The 15,968-nt window shown below is 53.0% G+C and overlaps 6 protein-coding genes across 6 annotated transcripts; 3 read left to right on the forward strand and 3 right to left on the reverse strand.

The window, feature by feature from the left end:
- Window positions 1–903: 903 nt before the first annotated feature.
- On the reverse strand, window positions 904–4,692 carry AYO20_06789 (hypothetical protein; the record flags this gene model as incomplete). The annotated part of the gene is made up of 1 exon (XM_022645077.1): window positions 904–4,692. The coding sequence occupies one exon, from the start codon at window positions 4,690–4,692 to the stop codon at window positions 904–906; it is 3,789 nt and encodes a 1,262-aa protein (XP_022498966.1).
- A 1,096-nt stretch (window positions 4,693–5,788) lies between these two features.
- Window positions 5,789–7,551, forward strand: AYO20_06790 (hypothetical protein; the record flags this gene model as incomplete). The annotated part of the gene is made up of 2 exons (XM_022645078.1): window positions 5,789–5,812; window positions 5,875–7,551. The coding sequence occupies 2 exons, from the start codon at window positions 5,789–5,791 to the stop codon at window positions 7,549–7,551; spliced, it is 1,701 nt and encodes a 566-aa protein (XP_022498967.1).
- A 668-nt stretch (window positions 7,552–8,219) lies between these two features.
- Window positions 8,220–10,514, reverse strand: AYO20_06791 (hypothetical protein; the record flags this gene model as incomplete). The annotated part of the gene is made up of 1 exon (XM_022645079.1): window positions 8,220–10,514. The coding sequence occupies one exon, from the start codon at window positions 10,512–10,514 to the stop codon at window positions 8,220–8,222; it is 2,295 nt and encodes a 764-aa protein (XP_022498968.1).
- Window positions 10,515–11,614: 1,100 nt separating this feature from the next.
- Window positions 11,615–12,360, forward strand: AYO20_06792 (hypothetical protein; the record flags this gene model as incomplete). Its single annotated transcript, XM_022645080.1, has 4 exons — window positions 11,615–11,750; window positions 11,796–11,853; window positions 11,909–12,043; window positions 12,102–12,360. The coding sequence occupies 4 exons, from the start codon at window positions 11,615–11,617 to the stop codon at window positions 12,358–12,360; spliced, it is 588 nt and encodes a 195-aa protein (XP_022498969.1).
- A 198-nt stretch (window positions 12,361–12,558) lies between these two features.
- Window positions 12,559–12,987, forward strand: AYO20_06793 (hypothetical protein; the record flags this gene model as incomplete). The annotated part of the gene is made up of 1 exon (XM_022645081.1): window positions 12,559–12,987. The coding sequence occupies one exon, from the start codon at window positions 12,559–12,561 to the stop codon at window positions 12,985–12,987; it is 429 nt and encodes a 142-aa protein (XP_022498970.1).
- Window positions 12,988–13,225: 238 nt separating this feature from the next.
- Window positions 13,226–14,196, reverse strand: AYO20_06794 (hypothetical protein; the record flags this gene model as incomplete). Its single annotated transcript, XM_022645082.1, has 2 exons — window positions 13,226–13,847; window positions 13,907–14,196. 2 exons carry the CDS (start codon window positions 14,194–14,196, stop codon window positions 13,226–13,228), a joined length of 912 nt encoding a protein of 303 aa, XP_022498971.1.
- Window positions 14,197–15,968: the final 1,772 nt, after the last annotated feature.

Genomic DNA, 15,968 nt, shown 5'->3' on the forward strand with positions numbered 1-15,968 from the left:
ATATACCGAATACCTAATGTATTAATTGAAGGTGGCACAAAACGATTGCGCATGCATGGCGGTTTTAGAGGCCCATCAAAGCGGCACTCAGGAGATGTTGAGGCAGGCACATGGGACTGGGGGAATCCCTGGGGACTAGTTACAAGTAAGGATTAAACGACCTTAGGCCCCTGGCTAAGCTTTTGGACATTCACGATTGCGCATTCATGGCCTGGGGCCACGCGTCCGGACCAAGTAAGTATTCGTTACCAGCCAGCCTTACCGGTTATGCTTCGACGCCAAGCTTTCTGCTAGGTATGTACCCGAAAGGCAGGTCTTCCGCGAGACCGTAGAGGTGCCACTGTGTGCTGCATGTTCCTCCCGCAACAGATGTTCAACCACCACCACCCTCCCAACCCACAGTGTCCAGACCTCAACCCTATAACTCGCTCGCTCGATACCACGGTACTCCGAGTGACGAGAGTAGACCTTGACTTATCACCAGCATACCACCACCACCTTCACGACGACCAGAGTGCTGAGTGCGGTGGGACAAGTCTAAAATCGAGCCGCATCACCATTGGGTTCATATCAAAATTGTGGGCGGGGGGGAACAAGGCATAGATGAGTTATATTGAGCCTAGCACCCCGTGCAAACAGCCGCTCTCATGGAAAACCACGTCAGGCACCCCAATGCCATGTATCTGCTTCCTTACCCGGTACAGCCCAAGTGAAGACAATAAATCATCCGGATTCTCTCCGTATCCTTTTCCATCTCTCTACCTCTTTCGCTGTATCCAACGGAGCCTCATGAACAGCCTAATAATGCCCTGCCCTCCCCCAAGCTTTCCTGCCCTGCCCACCATACCCCTAACCGTGCCTCTCAAAGATAAACCCAGAATCGAAGCGCAACAGTTGTCCCTGCTATCGATGTTGGTGCTTGTTCTTCTCCATGGCTTTCTCGAGAATCTCCAATCTCTCCTTCGTCACTCTGATCGCGTCCTCCATCTCTCTTTGGCTAAACTTTTCCTCTTTGATGCGAGCCTCCACATCTGGTCCTGCTGATGACTTGCTCCTCTTTGGCTTTCGCTTTTGCATCGACCTCTGTTTCGCAGGATCGCGGGCTTCGTCTCTGTTTGATCGGCCGAAACTGGTTGTAGACTTTTCACGCAGCGAGATAGTATCAATGCTGGCGCGAGACTCAAGCCAGTCCCAGAACTCGTTTTCTTCCCGCAACCACAGAGAGTCGTATGCTGCCAGGCGCTCTGTATGTGATCTTGACGGGCCGAGCTGATTTGTCCCGGACGGCCCACGCAGCCACAACATTATGACCATTAAAAAAAGGATCGCAACTATAACCTCCATTTTCACGAAAGATCTCAATGTGTCGATGACGGGTGACAATGGGCGCAGTGGCTCGAAAACTCCCCAATGTACAGCTTGTTTCTTTTCCTCTTCGATATTTTCCTCTTTGGTTTTCTTCTCCCCTCTGCGCTTCTTCTTGGGCAATTTCGAAGCCTTGCTAGCATTTGTCGTCCCCCTAGGACGGCCGCTAACCGCACCCTTGAGGATCTTCACCAGACTATCACCGTACTGCTGCTGACCTTCGTTGGCGCCCTTCTCAATAGGCCCTTTCAGCCAGGACTTGGCGGTCCATTCGACCGTGCAGTTCATCTGGAATCTTGTCGCGTTACCCGGAGCCCAGGAGAGACAATAGCGAGTTTTGGTACTGAATGCGCTGCCACTTGGTACATCAGGGGTTTGCGTAGTACATGTGATGCTCACTGACTTTTCCAAGTCAAAGAAATCCAAATTCTCGGTCGTGATGCATTTCGTTTGTTTAGGACCAATGCTTCCTCCTAGCGGCTTGATATAGGAGTACTGCCTGCTTTTGATGTCGCTGTTCAATCCCTTCTTGTCGTCCTCGAAGGCAATTTCCGTACATTTGCATTCATCGGCCAAGAATTTCCGCACAAAGAATCCGGATTCGGGACCGTACAATAGAGAATATATCTTGCCTAACGGAGCAGGAATAACCTCGTCCTTCATGATCTTGTCGTAATGTGTAGCACTGTCCGAGCATTCGGTCGGACTATGACTTGCCGGACCAGGGAAGTCATTTGCTGTCTCTGGCAAGCCGGCTTGAGCAGCAAGTGGTTGCGGAACAGTGGCCGCTGTGCCGGCGAGAATGCTGGCGGTCTGCGCGACAGCGCTTGCGTTCATACCGGATGGTTTCCTAGACACCGTCTTGCCGTCCACAAGCTCACTCCCCGCGTTGCTCGCACTGCTTTCGAGAAGACTTGGAGCACTATCATCGTCGCCATCTGAGCCTGATTCCTCGGTGGAACTACCATCACTGGGCTGAGCACTGGCTCCATTCTCTACCACAGTAGCTGCACTGGCCTCTTCCGCGGCTAATTGCTTCCCATTCATGCTCTTTTGAAAGCTTGCCGGATGACTCACGCGCCAAATCCCAATCAGAAGGTCATAAGTCTGCTCTCGGTATATTAGGCTTCGAAAGGTGTGGCGAGCGTGTAACGTCTGGATGGCGATGGCGTTGGGAAACACGACCGCCGTGTTTTCTCGCTCTATGCTGACAACCTCCTCAAAGGAAATGACCACCGTAGTCACCCACCCGAGGATATTGCTGAAAAAACATATATGGCCTTCAGAGATATAGATTCTCCCGGCCAGCAGGATCTCCTTCTGCAGAGCACAGCTGTAGTCTTCGATCAGATAGTCGTCTTCAGGGACACTCCGAAACTGTTGGTGGAAGTTTCGATTGCGTTGCTTGGGAGCCATTGTGAATCCCGTTAATCGAGGCCCCTTGGCCGGATTGGCCAAAGTCGCGGTGCTCGCCCCTATCATAGCACCAATTGCCGACTGCCCAGTAGCTGTAGACGAACCGCGAGATCTCCGTTTCCCAATTCTGCTGCGAACACTCCCGGTTCGTTTGATCGAACCCAGCTCGGCTTCAAAAACACTCCCGTTGGGAGGCGTCTTTTCCCCGCCAGTTGCCGCTGCGATCGCTTGTGCATGCCTCATACTACTACCCAAGGGATCAGGAATTTCTGCCACAGGAGTACCCATATTCGACAACTTTTCGTATGCAGCTGAAACAGCCCGTTTCGCCAGGGCGTCTTCCATTTTGGCAGCAACCTCCTCCTTTTCGGCTGTGGCGTCTCGTTTGGGATCCATCATATCAGGTTTAACGGACGAGAAATTCTTGTCCTCCGCGTTCAGGCCCAGGTCTTCAAAGTTCAAGTCTCCTGAGCCCAATGTCTCCACGGCCAACTGCTTGCGTGGGGCTTCGGGTTCAGGAGCTTCCTCCTCCTCCTCCTCTTCTTTGATGGGCTCTTCGGCAGGTTTTTGCTTGGTGGTAGCATCGGAGGCATTGGTACCTGCACGACTCCGACCCTGAGCCGTCAGGTTCGTTATAGTGGACGCGGCATTCTGTGCCGCAGAGACCCAGGATGAGAATATACCTCCGGACGGTGTTCTCTTCTCTTCCGATATAGACAACACCGGGGCAGTGACTGAAGTGGAGAGCTTGCTGGGTTGATGTGTGATTGAAGAGGTCGAACGGATCCTCCGGTGCGATATCATGTTTCCAGAAGGACTCACCACAATATTTGAGGCATCTGGTGTGATCTTGGGCTCTGGCTTGTCCGTACTTGGAGACGCAGTCGATGCGTCGAAACGATGGTCAGTAGGTGTAGGAGGAGTAACGGTGGTGAGCGGTGTTCCTATAAGAGCGTCGGGCGGTGTCAATGGCCGGAGAGTACTTTCGAGATTTGGCATTGAATTGGTATGGGGAATATTGGGGGTTGGAGGAACCACTGTCGTAACCTCAGATGGTTTTTGCTCTTCTGCAATCTTCGCATCTGTCATGAGGTTTTCGTTGCCAGCGGTACCGGCAATTGGCTCGATTTCCTTCCGTTCGGGGCTGGCTCTCGGGCTCTTACTTGGCTTGCCAAAGACATCTCTAAACCTCCTTCCCGGTGATTTGCCCCGGAGTCTGCCTAGACTGTCACGAGGAGAGTCTGGTTTCAGGGTATCCGCTCGGTCAATCAACCCAGTGGAAGAGGAAACGAGTGAGGTAGACTCAGGTAAAGGTGTAGTCTTGGGTGAAGGGGAGTTGTCATCTCCATCAGGCTCAATGAGGGTAGGGATGCTGCTCATCGACAAATCTTTCGTAGGACTCTGTATCAATTCACCATCGCTCCCGGTAGTCGTTGTAGATATCAACGGCGAGGACATGGACGCGAAGCCAGTATGAGAGTCGCGGGTAACCAGTGGAGGCGTTTCGACCTCGGAATCATCTGTAAGGAGACTGCCATCGCCATCGCGACCTTGACTGCTCCCCCTCCGGCTCAACTGTGCTGGAACAGATTTTACACTCAGCCCAGTACCCGTTCTTCCTCTTGCCAAATCTTCAACGGCAGCCTTGAGTTCCAGTTCGCGTTGTTTCCTCCTCTGTCGCTTGCTGTGGCCAGGCAGCAATTTACGGACTCCACTACCGCCAGATTTGCTGCTCCCATCCTGACTGATAGAGCGAGCGCTTTGTCTCGTGGGGGATTTGTCGAGGGTAACAGAATCAAGGGAGTCGGTACGCAAATCTTTTATGGTCTCGTCGCCGAGCAGTTCAGACGAACGGCGCCTGTTGGAGAGAACTTTCTTTAGACCCTTCAGCTGGGGAGAGGGTTCGGGCATCGTAGGGGCGACATGGGGAGAGGATTGGGCAGACACTGCGGCCATTCAAGGCAAGTCAGGGCTGAGTTGAATGCGATTGTCAGGCTGCGACGTGTGGCCAATGTTTAAGAGCAACGGTAGACTAATCCGCGTGATGTCACACGGACAATGGTAACGAACGGCATGTGGATCCTGTCACAAAAGGAGGGGAAATACCCAGCTGTTATAATATAAAAGATGGCTAGAAAATATCTTGAAAAATGGAGGAAGAGGTGCAGGCGACCATAAAGGAGAGGTAGAGGAGGTGTAAGTCGAGGTGGAAGCGGTCACCGTTAGTCGTTTAGTCGCGAATCGAGATGCATGGAGTTTTGGTTGTTGTGAGTTCAGGCTGCCACCTGAGGGCTTCGGTACGGGGGCGGGCCAGGGTGATTAGCTGGCTGGGGAGTGGTGGTTGACGAGCTTGGGGGGTTATTCAAGCCCCGTAGGAAATGCTCGAATGGCTTGCGTAAATCGGAAAGGCACCCACGAATGCGGCAGGCGATGGGCAAACAGTAATTAGCCAGGCGTGCCAGGCTGCAAGGGTGCAGGCATACGAGTACGACGTATAGGCGCAAGGATTTACTCCGCGTATTTGTGCGGCCCTCTTACGCGTTCCACTTGAGGACGCCGAGGTGCATCAGCTTAGGCTAGGCTAGCCTCACCCAAGTGACCTCAGCACCTCAGCTGCCCGCACCGCGTCTGGGTGGCTCGGGGACATGAATGTGCCGCACCCAGCAATCCAAGGCCGCAACGAGCACCTGCTTTCGGATGGTGCCACCAGCGCGGCCGCTGTTCGGCTCCCGTGTTAGGGGCTAGTAGACTCAAAGCTGGAGGATGGGTGCACCCAGGAGGTTAGGCGCAGATGGGGGGAGCCTCAAGTCCCCACCAAGATCTCCTCCCAGCCCGCGTCACTGCAGCCTTGTGACTTTTGATTTGCGCCATTGCTTGTTTCCCACCCGCGAAGAACCTCGAGTCAAGAGCATGCCGCTGACGCCTCACTGTCCTATAGTTTGTCGATGCACTGCAGATAGCAGCCCGACAACCTTTGCACACTTGTCGGCTATTGAACTAAGAATAGATGGAGACTGCACCACTGACTCTCGTAAGCACCATGTCGGAGATTGAGGATTCCAACGACACACATACTAATCTTCTCCTACCCAGGCTCACACCCATGCCCGAAATGCTGCGCTCGAGTCGCGCCGTCACAACCCTGTTGCTGCCAGCGAGGAACATGATCTGGCCGCGGCCGAGTTCGCAGCTGCGGCTCAAGAGACTTCCGACTCTGAAGCGTTGCGCGTGTTGAATCTCTTGGAACAACATCACAAGAAGCTGGGTCAACTGCTGAGGGCGGCTCACGAGAGACCGCCAGCAAAAGAGGTGCCCAACCAGCCATCAGCTGGCGATGGCGAAAATGCGCAGTCCGTGCCAGAGCGACAGAAGCAAGAATCCGATGGACCTGCTTCGCCCGGTGCCACCGTCCAACCCCCCAGGCTCCCCAGAGCCTTGAGGTCAAGCACTCGCGAATTGTCTTCCTCGATTGCAAGCAACCTGGCGTCTGCGAGAGGGATACCCAACAGCCGACAAAAGCGTCCTACCCCAATCTCGCCGCTTGTCTCGAATCAACATGCCGATGGACATAATGCTCAAGATGATCGCAGGAACAAGCCCGGACCCAGACCAAATACAGATTCCCCAGACGCTCTCTTGTCCATGTCCCCCCAAACAGATTCACGTCCATCATGGGCACCCCCGATGGCGGCCTCTCCGACAAAGGCAGATGCTGCAGAACAGCCAGAGGCCCAGAGCTCGGATGCCCCGTTTCAGCAATTCTACACGACTTTTGAGAGTCTTGTGTCAAAACTCAGTGCGCCGCTGGCATTTGCAGGCTTGCCTCTAACAACCACTACACCATCCAAGTCACCATCTACTCCCTCTCAAATACCCCCCAAAATCCCGAAAACTGTGTCCCGCCCATCACCAGCAGCACCGTCCGTCGACTACTCCCAGCTCATTTCACGTGCTGCCCTACGTGCTGTTTCTGGCACCGGCAATAGCACGTCGAACCCATCCGAGTCATTCTACGTTGTCCCCACCACCGGTGGCACAATCTCGTACGCTGAAATCATGTCCCGGGCCGAGCGTGAAGAGGCCCGTGCTGGTCTTCGTGGACATGGCCATCACCGCCAGCCTTCTGCACTCTCAAATATCTCCGAAGACGATTTCGTCGACGCACAAAGTACGATACTTCCGGCTCCGGCCAACGGGCCACCCAGCCGCTTTACCAGAGCCCGTGGGGTTACTGATGAGATCAAAGTGAACGGCAAGACGATGGAAGAACTCGCATTGGAGAATCAAGCACTCAAGCACCTCTCCGACACGCTTTCCAAGAGACTACACGTTTTTGAGATGTCCGCTCAAACTTCTTCTGCGGCGCTAGCGCAGAGCATTCGCTCCCTACACAATCGCTCGCCTATGCTTTCTCCCGAAAACTCCCGGGGCAAGACCATCAGCGGGAAGATGGGGCTAGACAGCGGCGCGATGGCTGGTATCGGCAATAGTGGCGGAGCGGGCAACCGTGACACGACCCAACGCCGAATAGCAGAATTGGAAGAGATTCTCCGCAAGAGTGATGCGCGGGCAAGAAAGCGGGAAGAGGAGAATGTCAAGTTGAAAGAGACCATCACCAAGTATAGAGAGAAATGGGATAGTCTCAAGGCGGGAGCCAAAGCGAGAAGGGCGCGTGAAAGAGCTGGCCGACCTAGCAACGGAGACAAGCCCGGTACTGGCGAGGAGACCACCACCGAAGGAGCCGAAGACGAGTCTGCCGCAGGAGGCTGATATTGTCTCGCGACAACCAGAATTGACAACGGCAACCGCAAGTCCGCGTGGTTGTGGACAAGATCGCGGACCCGAACAATGCAGAAAGAACACGGTGACGCAGATACAAGATGTGGGATGAACGTGGGCAACAAATGTCGTGCTTCGCCGTGCCGCCTGGTGGTCCGATGGCTACTGATGTAGACAATTTTGTATATAAGGGGATCCGATACCCGCCCTCCCCCGGCCCCTCCTGATGTGATATATGCTATATATACGATATAACGAAAACCCCAGACTAGTCCTAACTAGTGAGGCCTAACGAGTAAGAAGGAATTTACAATTGAAAAAGAGAACAAAGAAATGCCCAAAGTTTAAGGGAAACTTGACATTAATGTCCGGGAGCTTTTTTGATCTGCGTGTTTTTCCGAGTCGTGCCTGACGCATAGATAGCTCGATAGATATCTGAGATCGATGTCTACGGAGTATATAACTCTCCATATATAGATTATCAGACTTACAGAAGCGCGGCGACCAGGTAGATAGATCTGTTGTATATGTCCTTGGACAGGGTAAAATCTCATATTGACTCCGACATGCTCCGTACACGGCTTAGGGGGGGAATATTATATACTAGGATTACTCTACTATGACACGCCTTCAGCCTTCCTATCATGGATAGCTGGTCTTTATCTGTCCGCTGCACTATCCCTGGTGTCGTCGTCACCGCCATCACCAGCTGGTTCGGCTCGAAACACTGGGCCATCCTTTCCTTGGTCATGGCTTTCCTTCCGCTTCCGACCGGAAGTGCGACGACTCATCATCCCACTCAAGGTCTCGCTCAACGCCCGTAATCTGGTCTTCCTCTTGCCAATATCACTCTCTCCGTCGACGGCCAGATCAGGCTCGACTCCATCACCTCCATCAGGCCCTAACGGTCTAGCCTCATGCGTCTGCGCGCGGCTGAGATCTTGAGCGCTGTCGGCACTGCGATTCTGCCAGTGCATGTTCAACGCTGCTAACGGGTCGAATCCGTCAGTGTCTTCGGTCACAGCAACGGTTCGTCTTCGATCGTCGATGGAGTGTCGCCCAGAACGGGATCGGCGAAGTGCAGCGCGCACCGAGTGAGGTGCTCCCTCGCCTTTCAGCAACGAATCTGCGACCAAGGCGCTGAGCGAGTTCGAGAGGGGTGGCAAGAGCGGACCTGGGACGGGAATGAGGCGCGAGATACTTCCCCTGGAGCCACGGGCGAGGAAGCTAGGGACAGGAGAGTTGTCATCTGGGGTAGGTCTTGCAGAGCGGTCTGGGCTGGGTGGTCGAGGAGAATCCGACGGTTTTGAGGGTGTTTCCGCCTCGGCAGGGGACGAGGCGGATCGTTGAAATGGTCTTGATGTGGCCGGGGTGTAAAAGGGTGTTGATTCCTCGTAGGCTCCACTAATTCGAGGTGTCAGAGGTGGCTGTGAAGCGTCGATTTGCTCAGTGGAGGAAAGCCAGGGGTTAGAAATGAAGTCTTCCGCCGGTTCTGCAGGGGTCACTGAGATTGAGGGTAGTATTGAAGATGCATCTGAGAATCGTCGCGGCGTTTGCGGCATTGCAGTTGCGGATTGAGCCTGCTCTGAACTGGAAACCACTGGATATCCATCCGTCTGTGCACGCAGTGGCTGTGGTGCATCGCGTGTCAATGGTGTCCGCTCATCGATGTCCTCTCCTTCCTCGTCAAGAAGCTGTATCGTCTCCTCCTCGTCTCTAGTGGTTTCTTCAGTTTCACCTATCTCGTGCCGCTGGCTCGTGATGAGGTATACGCCAAAGAAGGTCAAGAGACATCCAATGACAAATTTGATTGCCTGCTCCGATGTCGTATGTTCAAAATCTCGGTACAGCACCGCGGAGCCGATGATGACAGAAAGAGTGAAGAGAACAAATTGGGTCGGTATAACCTGCGTCGAATCGTAGTGCTGTAAGGCTCGATTGAGATAGCGAATCTGCAGAAGCGCCGAGCCAACGAGAACAAGCACGAGGAAGTAGAAAATGGCATAGGTAAACGCTTTGTAAAGGGACACAGACAAAAGTGACGAGACGCCTTTGGTGGATAAGACGGTATAGCCTCCACACAACGCCACCAGACCAAGGTCGATGAGTATGGTCTTGCGGCCATGTCGTGGCTCGGCGTACATCAGAGCTCCGATAAGCAACAGCGTGATGATCACGTAGAGGAGGAATTCCCATCTCTTTATGGTCTTCCACAGTTCACCGGGCCCAAATTTGGCCTCACTGGTTTGGGCAGACAACACAACGGTGACAGCGCCGGCAATAGCAACCAATACTCCGTACAGGTCACGTCGTCGGAACCGTTCCTTGAGCATGAGTGGGGCAATCAGACAATTCGAAATCAAGGCGACAACCCCTAGCGGACTGACAATGGACGCGGGAGCAAAGCCATAGGCAAGAAAGTTGCCCGCCTCGCCTATGATCATCATCACCAGGCCAAGCCACCAGTATGGCGACTTGAGGTAGGATGCTCTCTCAGCATCGTTGGCCGAGTCTTTCTCGCGGCGATGGTCGTGCCGAGCAGGTCCCAGAGAAGGTTGTAATGTCTCTTCGGAGGAACGTTGCGCTGATCCATCCGTGGCTTCATCTATACTCCTTTTGCGACCGGATATTTCGAGATTTTTTCTCCTCCGCTCCTCTGCGATCTCTTCCTGTTCCTCATTGGCAAAGCCCGGTCCACGCCCAGAAGCAGCGTGACCATTCGCAAACGATTTCCTGGATTCGGAGTACTCGCGGTCTATCAGGATGTGTGCGTATCTCTGGGTGTTCAGAGCAAAGGAGATGAGGAGGTTCCCGACAACCGCCGCAACAATGCCGATGAAAGACGACCACTTTTCGTACCCGGCGCCGGGCTGTGCGCCGTCTTCAGAGGCAAAGAGGCGCAGTGAGGCTGTCGGGTGGGCATTGACCGTGAAAGTTGCAGCGGGTATGTGCATTGGGAATGGGAATATCGGTCGGTTCGATCAAGTCGATTTGTCTCCAGACGAGTCTGGGATCGGCCGGAAAAATAACGCAGATCCTGTCGAAGGTTGAGAGAGCCAACAGGCAGTTTGGGTGTGAGGGCGCTTCATCTAAGGACATCAGCGTGTCCATGCGAATGATACAAGGTGTCTCGGTATGTGAAATGTTAGAGCCATCACGGGCTCAGTTGTTTGGAAAACAAGGAAGAGGAGAATCAGGCCCATTCAAGTAGTCGTGAGTTGGAGCGCTGCGGGAATGGTCGCATGCAAGTTGTACGTCGTCGTGCAGCAAGCATCCGGGGCTTGGCAGCACAAGGAAATCGGTACGGAGGAGTACGGCGAGGATAACGAAAAGAGTTTCAAACAAGGCCTGCCCCTGCCGCCATTTTAGCTCAGTTGCGCTTAACTTGACCACACAGTCGAAAAGCAACTAGGCTGTTGATTGGGTGTTGGGTTTTGAAGCCAATAAGCTGCCGCTGGGCCTTCAAAGCGGCGCTGCCAAGACTATACTTACGGTTTAGATTCTGATTGAAGACTAGCTGACTAGGTATAGCCAGGATGTTAGTGATCGTGGCTCTTTACATGACAACGCGGGTCGCAGGGAAATCCCTTGCATCTTTCTCCGAGGGATCTGCAATTGTGCTTTCCGCTGTACCTAACAGGCCTGGAAGTCCTGTGCAGCATTAAAGGGAGAGAAAGGAAACCATCACCGCGACGAATTTCTATATTACCACTACAATTGACTTGCCAGCCCGAGTCTGATATGTCCCATCCCGCTGAAAGTCCAACCCATTATCAATCTCACGATTTCGCTTCTCTCCGGGAAAGCCCTGCAAAGGCTTTGCGGCAATATCAATTGTTTGAAGGTGGCACCCTCCCGCCTACCTAGGCCAGCCGCGCGGGTACTGGAACGCCAGGACCTTGTTAGCCGGATGGTTGCTTAGTGCCTTTGGGACACATTGAAATACTCCTGCGCTGACCTGACCGCAGTGTGAATTTCAGCTTCAAGCAGGATATCTTCAGCGTTCCTGCTAATCTAATTCGGAAACGTAATATTGACGTTACTGCTGCGCAACATGGTTTCCTCGAGCCCTCCATCATCACCACCGAGCCGTGGATGGATCGTCTTTATCCTGGTTGCTCTTATGAGTTGCGTTCACGCCACGGTTGTCTGTGATGGTTGCCGTCCGCTTAGTCTCCAAGAAGCCGCAGGTATGTGCTACGGAGGACCGCGACCTCATCTACCCCAATTCACAGAAGGAGACACTGAGGCGCTTTTCTCAGGTGTTGGCTTGTCTTTAGCACCTACTTATGGGTACGCACCGTCAGACAAAGGAAGTGCAAAGGAAAATATTTCTGATTGGTTCCAGCTCTGCAAGCATTCAATTTGCCAATGGTACGATCTCCGACGTTGCTTTAATACATGGGTCCGAAGCATATATTCGAGCCATGAAGCTATGGGACCATCTTGATGTTGACCCCCCACTTCTGGACCTCGAGAAAGAGTAAGTACATGCACTCGTACCTGGTCGAGGTGTCTGCGCCAAATGCTAAACTACCAAGTTCTGGGACGAGCAAACCCCCTCCTTTCCTACAGCGACTACGATCGTGGTATCAGGCGCGGCTACAGCACGGCGCTGAAACCTCGCCTCAGGCCACCTACGACGAACTCATCCCGATCGCTGAGATGATGAGCACACTTTTCTCCGAGGCGAATAAGTCGGTGCCCTTGTCGAATAACTTGGTATTCCTGGCGATCCCAGACTTTGAGAATAGCACCAGTGACACCTTCACCCGGCCAATTCGCCAGCTTGTCCAATGAGCTGGACTTGACTGCCTCGGTTTCCAAAGACAGAGTCAGCTCTCACTTTTACACATCTATGACCTGGACAACTGTTTTGGAATCTGGCTGGACGAGGTAACCGAGGTTCCTGATCAAGAGTGCGAAAAATACAAAGGCAGACACATACAGTCGGTACTCTCCGTCCATCTCGATCGATCCTCTCTGAATTTGCGGTCAATGATACGCGATGACGGTATATTCCCTCACACGCCGGGCTCCGTCAAAGTCCTCTGGGCGGATGAAGATGCCAAAGCGAACACCACGGATTGGGATTGGGTGGGACGTGCGCTTGAAGACTTCTTACACGACCACGATCTCATGTTTGATCTCCTGCTCCTCTCCGGCGCCCAGGTCAAGGATAGCAATTTCCAACAAATCATCCGAGATAGGTTCAAAGACAACGAGAAAATCGTACCTCAGGACTACTTCCGAGGGTCGAAGGATCACTTGTTTGCCGCGTCGAGGGGAGCTGCGGAGCTTGCTAGGGTCCGCTTGTGTACGGGTGATGATGCATTCATGCCTAACTCGTGGTGCCCAATCAGTGAGCATTGTAGGAAATGGGCATGGTATTCGGATGACGATGCTCCCAGGAAGACAGAACTCTAGGGGAATCTTCGCGTGGCATGTGAACAGTAGCAAGTATCTGCGAGGAGTCTGTGGGAGAATGATGATACGGCCCCCCAACGACGAGGCGTTCAGTAATGATGTTGTCTGAAAACACTTTCCAAGGATATCATAATCCCCCTTCCACCCTTCTCTTCCGTTCGAGGTTGTGTCGGGCAAGTTGCAAACTCCATTGGCGCTGAGAAAACCTGGCGACAATTCATCCGAGGTGGGAGCAGACCTAGCACTGGCCAAACTGCTCACAGCGGCATTGTTTCAAAGGAATACAGTGCACAGCTTCCTGTCCAAATATGACATGCCAGAGATACTCGAAGACCCGCCCACTCGTATCGTCATCTAGTGGCGTATCGAGGAGCCACTGACGGTAATGCTCGTAGTCCGCTTGGCTGCGTTTCAGAGCCTGCTTTTTCGATATCGCAAATTGCGAACAACAGGGTTGAGCGATAACCTTGGGTATGTCGGAATAATTCCCCCCAAACATGTATGGCCACGCTTCCCTCATGGCGTGCTCTGCCGTGCGGCGCTCGTCTTGTCGGTCGACTTGTATTTCTGCTGGGCAGCCCGGGTCAGGAATGCAGCGCATGTTGGCATATCCATGCTCTTCGAGGTATGCGAGCCTCAGAGACCTGATAGAATTGATTTGGTTGTGATTTTTACTGTCCGTATGCCACGCCGCGGGCCAGCCTTGCAGATGTGGATGAACGAAGACCATGTAGGATGGCAGAACGTCGTAGTGATCGATGATGAATGTGAGGTACGCCATAGCCTCTCTGCCCTTGTTGAGGGGTGGATGAAGCATTCCTCCATCTGGTTCATCCATGTAGTATATCGCCTGTTTCCAACTGGGCGGGCATCTTCGTCAGTACCCACACATCCATACAGAGGATCCCGCGTGACATACTCTTGCAGATTGTCAAAGACCCAACTCACATCTTCTCCGTGAGTCTTTGCCAGAATCACCGCTTTGTCCTCTGCCTCGGGTCCTGAGTAGATCCATGCTTTGGAACCATTGGGCTTCTTGAGGCCGTTAACTCTGTTAGATTCAATGCGAGGGCTCGATTTGTCGGACTGGTAACCCAGTCGAAATCTGACGGTCCCGCCAGTCTTCAACTTCCAGAGCAGATCTAGAGTCAGTAGGACGAGGATCGCGACCACGGATGCCAGGCGATACTGGAGCTTCGACAACAACATTGGGACATGGCAGCTCGCTTCTTGATAGCTTCGACACTGCAGCCGTGCGATATTCTGAGGACTCTCGAGAAGGACCGTGAAGGCAAACAGGTCTCATCCAGCATCCTATGAAGAATAGCGCGCACATGTTGTTGTGACTGCGGCTATACAATTGACTCGCGCGTTGGTCGATCTTGTTTGTTTTTTGGGTCTGAGCAGCGACAAAGACCCACCAGCATGGCTAACATTCGATAGTACCGAGTCCTCTGGAGGGCTTTAGAGACGCGGTTCAGCTGGCGAGATCATGAGTAGTCAATTGGCGACGGTGGATACATTGGGATAGACGCGTAGAACGTTCGAAGAGAACATCCGTCCTAGGTTCATGAGCTTGACAACGGGTTTATTGCTTGACAAAACACATAACTTTAGTGGTACAGAAGACATCTCCACCAATATCAGAGATCGCCCTCTTCGGTGGTGTTTGTTGAAAATATTGTGGGCGTGACGAACAATTTCCTTTCGCTCTCGCACTTGTACCAGGCGGCCACTAGCGCTTCAAGTTCCGTCAAAATAGTGGCCAAAAACACCCGATTCGGCAAACTGTTTACTCGTAATTATTATTACAAGAGTTGCCTTTGCATACTCGTACAGCAGTGTGCCATCTTCAAGTCTCTGCTGCAGCGCGCGTCCGTCGACAGGTCTGACGCTGAGGACTACCGTAAACATTGACCATCAAGGATACGAAGGATTGAAGGAACGCTGGACTGCGTCAGGCCACAGTATCCAAGATATTACAATTCAACATTTCCCGCGAGTTTGACGGACAGTGCCGCCGCTTTTGGAGGGCTTCTTCCCACGTCAGCCCCCAACCCTCCTCGGTTGACCTTCCTCGGTCATTTCGAGGATTATGGCGCCTCGAGGACGGTCCCTATATGGAGGAATCTTTATTCCTTCCTGGCCTCACAACCTCTCCAACCTCCGGCTTTTATACATCTGAACCACTTCATCCGGAACATCCTCTACTGATATTAATGTGGCGCCGTGATGATACCTTGTGCCATCACTTTCCTCCTCTACGCTTGCCTCTTCATCGCACTACTGACTCTGCTTTGGATAGGTGACACTTAACTCGAGTTATCGGGGGACTTGGGCTGATCACGTTATAGCCTTCTACGACCTAGTTTACTTCTGGTGTATTCGTAAGCTATATCTCGATATGGTACCTCGGGGACGCAGCTGCAATGCTTTGCGGCCTGGTCCCCGCCGTGAAGCAATTGCAGCTGCGTCCCGGTTACTGCAGATGGGGAACGAGCTCTGAAGCTCGATGGAGTCCGACTAAAGCTTGGAGGAGCAATTTCGTGAACATGTCGATGTACGTGATTGGAACATATGAGTGGCTAGGCGGAGACTTCTTACCGGTGTGTGCCTGGACTATTATCAGGTGGCTCGCTTTGTCATAGTTAGTCGGAACGGGCGAAGGAAGAGGCCGCAATGGCCGCCGCTATCGAAGCTGAGGACGGGTTTCAAATCATGATTGTTCCAAACAGCTGGAATTGACAGGTTGAAGGACCGTAAAATGCGCCATGTGGTTACTAGGTAGAGTAAGGATTGTTTTTGAAGGAGGATGGGGTAGAAGTCAAAAGCGGCGGCGGGCCCAGCCTGCGACCATACCCGAAGGGGCCGGGCCGCCTAAACCGCCGGCGGATTTACTTTACTTGTACCGAGTACACAAGCAATTGATGCAACGGAGGGGGTCGTCCTACATCCACATGCCTTGTTTCACCCTGTTTTTG

This window comes from Fonsecaea nubica (genome assembly GCF_001646965.1).
Source record: "Fonsecaea nubica strain CBS 269.64 chromosome Unknown Scaff44, whole genome shotgun sequence".
NCBI lineage: Eukaryota > Fungi > Ascomycota > Eurotiomycetes > Chaetothyriales > Herpotrichiellaceae > Fonsecaea > Fonsecaea nubica.